This window comes from Manduca sexta, chromosome 24, assembly GCF_014839805.1.
Source record: "Manduca sexta isolate Smith_Timp_Sample1 chromosome 24, JHU_Msex_v1.0, whole genome shotgun sequence".
Classification (NCBI taxonomy): domain Eukaryota; kingdom Metazoa; phylum Arthropoda; class Insecta; order Lepidoptera; family Sphingidae; genus Manduca; species Manduca sexta.
The window spans coordinates 2,109,925-2,123,056 of record NC_051138.1 but is presented as its reverse complement, the minus strand read 5'-3'; the positions used below and the strand labels follow the sequence as shown (position 1 = coordinate 2,123,056).

Here is a 13,132-nt window from a genome sequence, read left to right as displayed (position 1 = left end):
CAAAATACTAATGTTTTCATAATAGTCAAGAAGATTAGCTAAGGACAATGTTAATTTTTTAAAGTTACAGTTCTGTACTGCTTTTGGCATGAGGGGGCCATTTGCCCCGTGCTTCAAAATATTATCTGCATGTATATTGTATGTAGCTGTATATTTGGAGCTGACGGTCGCTAGTCGGTCCTTAATTCTAAAATGAATACATCCAATCATACAAAATAACTAAATTTACAATTGAAACACATACAACTGGTAATAATTTATTATCATGATTGAAAATAGATAGGTATGCAAAATTTCACGTACGATGTTTCGAAACACATTGATAAAAGATAATATATTTAGATTGGTAATCGAAATTTTCGCAACAATTGGTTGGAGATATGATGTAATGGTTCAATGTTATGTGAATATAAATGCCGTATATAAATAAACTCATTGTAGTTTCCAATAAAAAAAACAGATTATTTGAATTTACGCCTCGCATCAAAATGTTAGAAAAAATTGTATTAATTTATTTCGCCCGCTTACTTTCAGTGGAGGTTAGTATTCAAATAGTACAATAAAATTGTTGTTCAACCCACTTATTTTAAAATAAAAAAAAAAAATTGTCATTAATTTAATTGTACGTTATTTTACAGGAAATTTGTGGACAAAATATAGGTACGGGAACAAATGCAGACGAGGTCATCATGAATAATCCCACAACAAATTCCTTAGCCCTAAACGTGGTTGGTCCCAACACAATTTCTGCTAACCCAGCACAAGCTAATGGCAATATCGAGCCTATGGGATTCCCTAATATAATGGCTAACGGCCCAGCTATTCTAGAACCAATAGCTGCTAGTTTAGCTAGCGAAGGGAATGCAGAAGATTTTATGAGATCAGCAAGAGGGGCACTGATTAGTGGTTTCGGCAATCCTGGTCATGCTACAGTTGGCTTTGTTGGAAGTCCTGTGCCTGCAGGTTCTTATACTTTAGAAATACCGGGAAAGGCCGATGGCGTAATATTAGGACCGGGCATTGGAGATACTATTGGCCGTCTTACTCAACCAAACAGAGAATTCATAACTGACCGACCGATACCAGAAATAATGAGAGTACCGATGCCGCCAGGAGCAATTATTAGCGGACTAGCTGACGCAACAGTCTCAGCAAATGGTATTAACACTATTAACATCGATCATAATATTGTTAATGGACCTTTAACGAACCCTGTTCTAGGAGAATTTAGCCAAGTTGTCATTCCTAATGGTTTAATAAATCCAAACGGCATAGCAGCGACTGTTAATAGTCTACAAAACTCTGCCTTTATACCAGGGGTTCCTACTGACCCAAAAGCTTCGACTTTTGCTAGTCCAGTTTTTCCAAATGGCCTGACTCCACACGGAATGGCAACACCAACAAAAACTTTTCCGGCTACATTTCCTGGACACAATTTAGCTGTTTCAAAACAAATTCTTGCCTCTTTAACTGGAATTGATCCATCGAGTCTCGGAGCTAAAACTAGATTTAAAGTGACGAGCGCATCTCCTATTGCTCCTACAGGGTTGAAGATACAAGCCGAAAATTTGTTAATGGAAGGGAAATTAAAGGTTTCTGGAAATTTGCCATTCTTAGGGTCAGTAACTGTTGATGGCGTATTGCCAGATGGTGGTAAAGGCACGGTAATATATGAATCTGGAAACGGTAATATTGGCATAGTGAATGAAGGGTTTGCTCCAATGGTCGTGGGGCCAATGACAACTGGGTTGAGTTTAAATCCTATTGTTCCCAATGGCTCGTCAAATGTTGCTACTAATCGATTAGGTTTAAGAAATAATTTATTCTAATGTAATGTATTTTTATTTAAATAAATATTTATTGTTCCATGCTTTGTTTATATTATTAGAAGCACGGAGCAAGCAAGATGGTCTTTAATTATTTTTCAGAAAATAAATAACCAAGTTTTATTTAAATAATTAATTAACGTAAGAAATCAATAAAACACAAAATACACTTGCAAAATTTATTACAAAATAAGATCGTAGTCACAATAATTACACAATCTCAGTACATTGCAATAATACATACGAGCACGCCGCGATAACGTGACAAAAACGTGTATAAACTACTATATAAAAATCATCCATCAGTCATTGGATTTCTTTTACAACGAAACCTTCATCATATACATAGGCAAAATGGATTTCAATTTATTTGGAAAAACAGTCAGAAAATGAAATCAGTTGATCCAAAAAAAAAATATATTTAGTGATCTATGGCTATATCGCGCCTTTTTTACCATCCTTATAAAATATATACAGCATTGGCGTAGCACAACAACACAGTGCTTGTAGCCATATATAAAAAAAAATATACAGTCAATATAATGTCAAAATCTTAATAGAGATCAGATCGGAATAGTTAGTAAGTCGTGGGCTTTTTTTATTTTTAACTAAATCATCATTCTGGTCCAACATGTGTACTAGTTCGTATTAAAATATTTTTCTAGATCCAATGATTTGAAAAACTTCATTCATTTACACAGTTCACTTTCCCTTTTATGTATATAATATTTCTGATATGTATGTCTGAAAATATGTTTAAATTACTTTTTGTACCTATATTCATAAATTGTGTGACAAATTTACATTTATACGGATCGGATTTTAATACAATGTATTGATAAATTGCAAAGATGCTAAAAACACAATTATTAAAAATATAAATAGATATCATTGATATTAACTTTTAGAAAGAGCGTTATATTGTTATTATGATTAGAAGATTGAATACTCTGCAATGCGTCATCAAATGGCACATTACAAATATTGCGAAAAATACCAATCTCTAGCTTAACTACAATCTCAATTTTTACGATAAAAATCACATAAGCTTATATTATTTTTCACATAAAATATACATTTTATATAATCGATTTAATAAAAGATTACATTTATTTTTTATACTAACAACATTCAAGGCAGGAATGTTATTGGCACCACCAAATTGTTGCCAATAATAAAAATAGCATAATATAGCATGTGCTACATCAAAATACAGACTGATAAAGATTCTTGAATTATAAATGTTTCTTAGTTATAATAAATCGGTATAGAATATATATATTAATCCCGGACGGTGCGGGTAAAAGCATAATATGTGATGTTAAACACAGTGGAGAGAAACTACTGTTTAATTGTAGCAGAAACCTTCGTTTTGGTAGCACCACTCTGGCTCGAGGGACTCAGCCTTAATTCCCATGCGCACAAGGCGTTCCCTGAAATAATATACATACTTAATTAATACATTACATGTGTAGGTATTTTTAAACAACTATTGAAAACTCTATGTCAAAACAACATGCTTTATCAAGTCAACATGAGGTTTAAGCAGTGCCGGATTTAGTCAATTTTTTCGGGGGCAAATTATTTCTATCTTAGAGATTTCTATCTGTGTTAGGTTTGATAATGACTGTAGGACATCAAGGAGTGAAGCTCGGCGAATCTCTGGGAACACTGAACAGCCAAAGCCGTTGCAGGTTAATCAAATAAAAATATATAGACAATTTGAAAATATGTTTTTTCTCCTTCCAACAAAGTGGGAGACTAGTAATATAATGGTAGAAATATATAATAATAGACCAAGGCGGTAGTGAAGGTGTACCTGACGTGCAGCATGCGTTGCTCGGCGTCGCGCCAGGTGGTGGCGGGCTCGGCCCACACACGCTCGGCGAAGGCGGCGGCGCGCGGCCACAGCCGCCCGTCTAGCGTCGACGAGTCCGCCTGCTCCGACCACAGCGCCACCTCACCGCCTGCGGGAACACCGATGTTTACATCTACATTATTGCTACCCTATGTTCTCCTTTACACTCAAACTCACATCTACCAACTACGGTATACGTATTCATCGGTGGAGATTATCCCCCTTATTCATAGACGTTTTTTATCTAACGACCGAGTAAGGCTATGATAACAAGTCTGTTTCTCAGTGCTGACGGCATGGCAGTCTTCGCAGTGCGTAGACGTAGGGCCGTTGTGATTGGATAATATTGAAATACAACAATAATAACCAATCACAACGGCCCTATGTCTATTTTTCAGTGCCGTTGGGCACTGAGAAACAGGCTTGTTATCACAGCTTTACTTCGTCCTTAGATAAAAAACGTTTATGAATAAGAGGGTAAATTTCTACTTCCTCACTTACTTATTGTATTGGTTGTTTTAAATTTAAAAACATATATGTTTCTTTCATACTTATACTTGTATTATACTTGTAAATTACATTAGATCCACATTTTACATAGATATGTCACATAGAACACTTACCAAGAATTTGGTCCCTGTACGATAGTGCCATAACAGCTGGACTGTTGTCGTATACCTTTTGCCATCCGATGTACGGTGAACACCAGTTGTTGCCTATAAACATAGTAAAATAGCTATTACTATTTAGCACAACTTCTAAGTACTAGAAAGGAAAATGTAGGTACTGCGTTCATAACCTTTATGTTATTTTAATTAGTTACTAAATAAAATTAGAAAATCTTAATAATAATGATATGGATTTTAAGAGATAAAATAATAATATTATGAGTCTCACCTGAACCGACCCAAGCACCAAATCCGCAGTCAAAGTACAGCGCGTCGTAGTTCGATATAATCAGTTTGTAGCCTTTCTGTAACAAGCCTTGGATTTGGGGGTCTACGCCTGTAGTCCATACCTGTGTACAAAGCAGTAAAGGGTTAATACGTAAGTAGTAGGTACATAATTTAAAAATAAGGTAATAATTGTTTGGTAAGGATGAATAACTTTCTTGTGTATAGTGATAATTCTACATTCCACCAGTTAGGCAACAGTAAGCAAAACATAATCACCTGGATGATATATTTTTCCTTGTCCAAAAACTTGTCGACGTGTGTGTAGTCTGTGAGAGTGCTCGTCCACATGACCAAGGGGATATTCTTACCAAAGGCCTGCAAGAAACAAAATAGCATTACAATAATTCAACAATACACAAAAAAAGACCTAGTTATATAGCAATCCCCAATTTGTTTCGTAAGTGAACTCATCGTACTAATTAACAACTATAAATAAAATAATAGACAAACTTATAGTAAAATATCATTAAATAAAATAATATTTTCATATAACAATACCGGAAACTTTTCTTACCTTGTAAGCCCTATCCTCTGCCTTTGTCTGGAAATAGTTCCACAACTTGAGGAAGCTAGACTTGTCCAGGTCCCAGCGGTTCTGAATCATGAACTGCTGGATTTCTTCTGAACTATTCCAGCAGCGCTCGCTCACCTCATCTCCTCCCATATGGAACATGTCCGTCGAGTGGAACGCCTCTGGAAATATATTACTTATTTACAATGTGATTGTGAGTAAAATGGAGGGAGTCGGATATATTTTTACCCGTTTTATTCTAACAATTGTAATAAATTCAATACAAACCAGAGTATTTTAATATACAATAATGTGCGTAGATGACCCCCCCGTCCACAATTTGAGTACAACCCTGCACAATCTAACGACTAATGATTATCCCGGCAAAATGTTACGCAATTTTAAAAATAACACATAAGAGTTAACTTCTTTCTAGCTAGCACAACTGTTTAAATCTCTATCTATAAAAATTACTTACAAAAATAATAATTTAAAAAGCACATACCGGCCATTTCAACGTAAATATCTTCCAGAACGTCATAGAGTTCGTCCTTGATGGGGTTCAGTTGGCCGCACGGTGGCTCCACACAGTACTTGGCCCACGGTTCAGCCTACAGACAAAAATATACATACTTACATGCATATAAGAAACTTGCTCATTTTTACTTTTATCATATATTTGTGTCATATAAATTGTAACACAAAAATATTGGTAAAAATCCTGTGTAATATCAAAATTTCGAGAGAAAGGGTAAGTGACAAGCGACGTGAAAAGAGACACAATACGCGCACGTGACGTCATCAGGAATAACGATGCGTGTGAAAGAATGAGATAGAACATTATTCCTAATTTTGTCCGGAAAAAACCAATGTTCCATTTTTATCGATAACCCGCTAACATAATTAACTAACCTCGGTACAGAAGGAGACCCGGGTGGGTATAATCAACTGATTTTGAAGCAGATATTAAAACTTGGATCAGACAGTAAATCCAACGAGTAATATTGTATGTAGCAATCCCGGTGGGACTAATAAACTCAATCCCAATGAATCCCAACCTTGAACCTAATTGTTATTCCAATGGGTATAATCAACAGCCCTCGAAACAAACTATAACTCAGATAATAGGGGACCGGACTCATTTTTGTTCTTTATTATTATCAAATATTTACATTATATAAATTATAACACAGAAAGGATTATTTAAATCCGGTAAAAAAGCAACAAGTTATAAGTCTTTCAATTTCGGTAGAAGGGGCAAGTAACGAGAAACAGAAAAGAGGCGCAATATCCACATGTGACGTCATCGGGCATTACGACGCGTGCGAAAGAAAGGGATGAAGCGATATCCCCACATCGCGCCCACTTCGGCACTTAGTAATATTTGAAATATGGATTACTGGCTCATTTTTTAACCAATTTTAATGCAGTTTTCGCAGCAGGGTTTCTTTTTAGTATTATTAACCATTATATATAGAATAATTTACAAAATCAATCACAGGACGGTCCCCTATTATAATCAATTGATTTTTATGAGGGCATGGCAAAGTGGGGCACTCAACCTAACGATAGAGTGGTGTCCAGGTAGACTGTTGACTAACGAGAGATGATTATACCTCGCCACTCAACACAACTACGCCACCTTGTTTGAAATTGGATATGCGATGATCTTGGAAAACATCACATTTACACAGATCGCTGTAGCGGTATCGTACATTGCGTACGGTCGCTATCCAGTCGGATACAAATATCCTATGACCAGCAAAAGCACTAGATCTGGAAGTAGTTTGCACTGACCTTGAAGCAGACGGTGAGATCAGTATCCTGCCAGCCCTCGCCGACGTGCGCGGGCGCATCGAACTCGGGCAGCACGCGCACACCGCGCTCCAGGGCGTACTCCACCACCTCGCGGATCGCTTTCTTCGTGTACACCTACAAAATATTAATAAATAGATCATAAACTTGCAATAAACGTATTTCTTCCAATATTAATAATTACATCTGTTAAAAATAACCCCTCCTCGCGTCGATTCCCCAATGCTGGGAATCGTAAGTCATCAGGTAATTAACTTTAGGCGCATTACGTACCATCAACTCCGGCTTTCGGCGATATAACGAACTAACTATTAACTTTCACAAGTGAATTTGAGAAAATGATCACCATGCACATAATCATATGTTTTTTTAGTGATGACTGAGTGTTCTTTGAAGTCTCTGAAATATTATGATTGAACACTGTGCTTTTTTAACTATACAAATCACATTCTGTAATAACAGGCTAGAATGACATGTTAATTAGAAAACAATATATTTTTTGTATACTTCCATTCTTGCAGACCAAGGTATTATCTAATATACTGTAAAGTATTTGAAATTCGTAGGACTATCTGATTCTTGATACTCACTTTACTTGGAGAGTATGCTCCGTACTTGACGAGGTTCGGCCTCTTGTCCATGACGAATGGGAAGCTCTGGCTGTCCGTGATGTGCCAATGGAATGTGTTCAGCTTAGCGGAAGCCATGGCATCTGCATAACATAAGAAGTTCATAATTAAGAGAAAAGAGTTCCTTATTGCAGTTCCCTTAACAAGGGATCTGCCATAATGCAGTTATGTGATCGACTAAAGACCCAACCATCTCTAGTAAATAAGAACTTTTTGAAGTGATAAGACAATTTAACAGGGGGTTATATTTTTTTTATAGAATAAAGAGTATCCGAAAATAAAATCATTGATCAAAAAGTTGAATCAGACGACTCATCTAATCTAATGTTCGTTTTTGGGTTAAGAAAAGAGCAAACATTTCTGAATTATGTACCAATTGTTTTCTTGATGGCGTCGATGGTGTAGTAGTTCCTGGCAGTGTCCAACAGAATTCCTCGGTACGGGTACACGGGTTTATCGTTTATGGTCACATCTCTTACGATCTGGGAACAAGGTGAAATATAAGATGAATTTGTGCTAATATAATGGTGCACAATATTTTGTACCCATCAGACAGCTTCCACTGTTCACGTCGTGAAGTTATACCGGTAGAAGAGTCAATAGAAGTAGTGCAATACGGTAGTTCCACGTGTAGCACTGGTGTCTATGAGCGAAGATGATCTGTTAGACCTTATCATCAGACGAGCCGTTTTATTTAGCGGCTATGAAACAAAGACCCAGAGGTAGCTTTAGCCGATGCGAAGCCCCAATCGGTAGCAAAAAAATCTGACTTGAATTTCATGGGTAAACTGATGCATTATTTTTTCCAAAGAAAATAGGTCCTCAGCTAGACATTGCACGAGGCCCCTTGTTAACGCGTGACGCCAGGCGGTTGTTCGCCCTCACATAAGGCCGCCACTGCAAAAACCTAAAAAACAGCTGCCACTCACCAACAAATGGTTTCGAATGTCATCATAAACGATCAGCTGGGACAGAGTCTCGAGTCCGTGACGAATGCCGAAGAACGAGTTGGCCCTGATTGTGGCGTTGACGCGCTCATTTGATGCCGGTGAGACCCTCAGTGCGTAGCTCTCGTCCATTTCCAGGGAGAATTCTGGAAATGTGGTAACATTAGCTAATCTCCATGTCTTATAGTAGCCATAGAAACTAAAACCAAATCTTGGGAATGACTCCAGTGAGTAGGAATGATTTGTTTGTGGACAGAGCCAGATCATAGCGCATCTGTTTATTATAAAATATTGTAAAAAAAATTAAAGAAAGCAAAGCTGAAATAGTTACACCTATAATTAATTAATTAATGTCTTAGGGTTAACTATCAACTATCCCTAAGACATTAATTGATCCAAAAAAAATATTTTATTAAAACAAACGGTATTTTTTGAAAACAATGATTTCTAACTTCATTTTGAAAACTAATATTTACTTACACCCCCTACATTTTCACCCTTCAGCTTCGCCTTAGTACTTAGTACTAACTTGGTGATTAGGAAATACTTGGTACGATACGCAATGACGTATGGGTTTTCGCTCAAAACAATAATTTACTTTGAAATCACAAGTTGCATGCAAATAATTATCCTAAAATAGAAGATACAGGTAATACGCTTTCACAATTGCAAACAATATAACAATCTGCGTAAATCAATATAATCCATTTGACCTAATGTGAACTGTAGGTCTTCCCCCTTCTCCATACTTAAGCCTAATGAACTTAAAACAAAGCGACGAGTCAATAAAAATAAGTAACATTTTGTATAAGCAAATGAAACACTTTATTTAAGTGCATATTAGTGCCATTCTACCAAAGAATATTGGGGTTCATTTTAAATTAGGAACTAAATATTCGTAACGCATTTATTTTAACAATTTATTTAGAAAGGGTCGCCATAAAAATGTTAATTTCATTGCACTAATCATACAATTTATCGAAAAAATGAAACAACCGTAATCTGAGATGAGAGACATAAACGTTATTCAACTTTTTAAATTCTCGATGTTTATATTGACCATAAACAACATTTAGGGCAATCGGCATGGAGTTTTGAATACAGGTTTAGCGACATGTATATTTAAAGAGCTGTATTTTTGCGTCGCCTTCGTCGAAGGACATTGACCTCATTTACCGGATCTGAGTATCTAGATATCACGAGATATAGCTAAAATTTTCCATTCATAATAAAACTGTTTTTTTTTATTTATTAAATGTTTAATTTATAACAACAACCGTTTGAAAACTGTACTAACAAAACCGGCAGTTCCTGTTTTGATTATAACTTATCACAGATGTTTTTATAGTAAAAAGCCAGCACACAGTTAGTAGGATATCTAAAAATACTAAAATGATCTAAGAGTAGTAACTTTAAATTATGATAAAAAAAAAAAAAAGTTAAAATTGGGCGATATGGGCCCCGGCAAAACTTTAAATTTTCAACAATAACATCGATTAAATCAAACATATTGGCCACCTACATGATTCTTAACAGCATTGTCATCGTTTGAGCTGGGTGGGATACACTTTAACAGACATATATTAAAAATATTACATACATATATTAAAATAATAAAATCGGGTGTCAGTACAAGCAATTCTTCATTTCTTCTTCTTCATGTTCAAAAAGTGGAATTTATTGACTATACAATACAAAATGATATCAAATAACATGTCGATGGCTCCTAAGTCAACTATCGTATCTAAAAATAGTGATTTTCACTTTTTAACGTTTCGTTATCTATGTACTGTTTACTACCAAAGCCATTATAAAAATCTTCATTTGTTAACTTTTTTTAGTGGGTTCAGAACTGAGTTAGTAAATAGAGAAAGCTGAAAGGTGCATATTACAGTACATAACGAAACGCTATAAAAGTGTAAATCGCATTTTTGAGATACGATAGTTTACTTAGGAGCCATCGATGTGATTATTATACATACCTCGTATATCAGGATTGTCATTGACTAAGTATATGACGACAGATTTTCCTGTCGCCTTCGGTGAAAGACCTTTGGGTATCGCGTGCGACACCACATCTTTGAATCTCTGTAACAAAATATTTCGTATGAAAGAGATAAAATTAAAACACATGGAATTATATTCATTAGGAATCCATTAAGGTGGTAGCTCAAGGTCCATTTTCATACATTTTGTTTCGGCTTTAATCTGGGTAACTAAACAAGTATTGGCAAGTAAAGAATTTAAATTCACGTCTAGTTAGTGATTAGTTCTCGCAGTTGAAGAAAAATGTAAAAATAATTAATAATCATGGATATTTCGGCCTTTAAAATTTAATATGACGAAATTTTAAAGGCAGAAATATCCATGATTATTAATAATTTTTACATTTTTCTTTCAACAGCGAGAACTAATCACTAACTAGACGTGAATTTAAATTCTTTACTTGCCAATACTTGTTTAGTTACCCAGATTAAAGCCGAAACAAAATGTATGAAAATGGACCTTGAGCTACCACCTTAAGAAATTCATTAACACAGATATTTAATTATCTATTTATAAAAGTGAGTCTTTTTTTGTCAAGTTGTGTTTGTTTTAAGGTTTGTTTTAAAATTACATTTACATACATACAATTACATATTTTTCGATATTTACCTACGCACTTCAAACTAAATAAAACCCCAAATAGTAAATTTTGATTGTTTTTATCATTAAAAAGTATTAAGAAAAGTTACAATATTTAATTTACAAGTTGTGCCGGTAGAATAAATAAATAGTATCGATATTTTATGTTATTCTACCCAATTATTGACAAATGTAATACGTAAAAAGTAAATACGTGCTCATAATTTGTCATAAAACATTTATTAAGGTTAAGGTGTATGAACAAAATTTAATTTCTCATTATAGTTAGAGTGGACACGGTAAAAAGTTACGTTGGAGTTCATTTGTTACCGTCCTTTTAATTAATTCATTTACACGCGCCGTCAACTGTATTTCATTTTTATATATACCATGATTGTTCCTTAGAAAACTACGACACTAAATACAGGCATTTATTTAATTAAAAATACTTTACGAGGACGGTAAAAGCTTTGGAAAGCCGATTCAATTCACGCAAAAACATAATATTAATATGCTTTGTAAACATGCCTCCACCCTAATGCCCGAACAATGTTTCGCCTCTTAATGAGGTCTGGAAACAATTATTTTTGTAATCGGACTCTAGGCCGGTGCTATTACGCACATATTTCTTTTTGTAATTAAGGTACCCTGGACGCATGTCAACGAATTTCATGCTATGACCACAGTTAATTTTTTCAAGCATTACTATAGTGGTGTACTAAATTAATATATTTATGATAAAAAATCGGGATTTTTTTTTAGTATACAACTATATTCATATGTTTATTCCTAACATTTCCACCGGGTGACCCCCAAGACGAAGAGCCCCCATCGCCGCTCCCTTGATACGTCCCTGGGATGCAGACTTGCTATTTTATACACTTACCTTTCCCGCCGCTTTCAAAAGACTTTCACTCCTTCCCTGCTTAGGAATTTGTATATCTATGCTGTTTATATTTATTTTTGATAAGAAATTTCCCAGATCCGTCTCGCCGGTCGGCCTCGGCCACAGCAAACCTGTAATAGGAAATTGCACTTTAATACCACGCTTTAATCACGTAATTCCTTTGCAAGATTATTTGAAATGACAATAAAAGACCATTTGCAAGAAAGTACTAATAACAGGAAAACACGGGAGACATAGACCTTTCGAATAGAATTATTGTATGAAGTCTGCCAAGTATAACCGCACAAGATGTTACAAGTTTGATGAGTTAATTCTAAATCTAGACTAGCCTAATATGCACGCAGACATAGAACGCTTAAACTAGGTTTTCAACTCGTCTAGTCCAATTACCATTCACCAATCGCCTTTCACATATTTTATAACGGAATTCGAAACAATAAAACGTTTGTATATTTAATTAAATTGAAACGATGGAACTAACGCCATTTTAAATGAACGTTAAAATATGAATGGACGATTTAAATTCTACTCGCAATGAATAATGACGACGATGTTCTTTAGAGATAAAAATTCTTTCATGTGTCACATTGGCATTTACATTCAAACAAACACGCAAAAAACCAGTTGCATTGTTTGTCACAATGAACTTCACTTCCAATGAATTGGCAAATCTCGGGACATCAGATCAGTTCGATTAGCGGCCCGATCGTAAAAAGTTGCGTTTCTTTACATGATATTTTCATAAATTAACATAATTTACCCTGATGCGGTCAAGTACCTTACACACGAGCCTCGATGCGTGTTTGGAGATAAATTCATTACAAAAAAAGTATAAAAAATATACACTCTAATGGCGCCCGATAAAAAAAAACAAATCCACAAACTCATTTCTGATAAATAATGGCTGCTATAAAATTTCTTTTTTGCATTCGAATTTTAAAACCAAATTTAGAACGCTGCCAAATATAATTTGCAACCTGGTTGCGGCAGAAATGTGTCGAATCTGGTCCACATTAAATAGTTGAACTAATATTGTGAGGTCATAGTTATGAACCAAA

The 13,132-nt window shown here is 35.2% G+C and overlaps 2 protein-coding genes across 4 annotated transcripts in view; one reads left to right on the top strand and one right to left on the bottom strand.

The window, feature by feature from the left end:
* The first annotated feature begins 73 nt into the window (after positions 1–73).
* LOC115446958 lies at positions 74–1,905 on the top strand. The gene is made up of 2 exons (XM_030173807.2): positions 74–539; positions 639–1,905. The coding sequence occupies exons 1-2, from the start codon at positions 414–416 to the stop codon at positions 1,827–1,829; spliced, it is 1,317 nt and encodes a 438-aa protein (XP_030029667.1). The 5' UTR covers positions 74–413; the 3' UTR covers positions 1,830–1,905.
* Positions 1,906–1,991: 86 nt separating this feature from the next.
* LOC115446961 (chitooligosaccharidolytic beta-N-acetylglucosaminidase) overlaps positions 1,992–13,132 on the bottom strand; it is a 26,706-nt gene continuing 15,565 nt past the window's right edge. For 2 of the 3 annotated variants that reach the window (XM_030173811.2, XM_030173810.2), the window contains exons 4-16: positions 12,054–12,184; positions 10,525–10,630; positions 8,525–8,688; positions 7,969–8,077; positions 7,557–7,678; positions 6,949–7,083; positions 5,657–5,762; positions 5,155–5,333; positions 4,857–4,955; positions 4,582–4,702; positions 4,308–4,400; positions 3,646–3,793; positions 2,334–3,259 (exon numbers count right to left, since the gene is read on the bottom strand). In XM_030173811.2, the coding sequence (XP_030029671.1) occupies positions 3,175–3,259; positions 3,646–3,793; positions 4,308–4,400; positions 4,582–4,702; positions 4,857–4,955; positions 5,155–5,333; positions 5,657–5,762; positions 6,949–7,083; positions 7,557–7,678; positions 7,969–8,077; positions 8,525–8,688; positions 10,525–10,630; positions 12,054–12,184 (1,598 nt within the window). In that variant the 3' untranslated portion in view covers positions 2,334–3,174. Of the gene's footprint in view, positions 3,260–3,645; positions 3,794–4,307; positions 4,401–4,581; positions 4,703–4,856; positions 4,956–5,154; positions 5,334–5,656; positions 5,763–6,948; positions 7,084–7,556; positions 7,679–7,968; positions 8,078–8,524; positions 8,689–10,524; positions 10,631–12,053; positions 12,185–13,132 lie in introns of all 3 variants that reach the window. The other variant, XM_037442420.1, reaches the window with a different exon arrangement.

Bases quoted from the DNA above. Each gene is read 5' to 3' on its own strand.
- LOC115446958 (XM_030173807.2), top strand. From the start codon at position 414: ATGCCGTATATAAATAAACTCATTGTAGTTTCCAATAAAAAAAACAGA. The intron at 540-638 runs GTTAGTATTCAA...GTTATTTTACAG, and splicing joins CCCGCTTACTTTCAGTGGAG to GAAATTTGTGGACAAAATAT.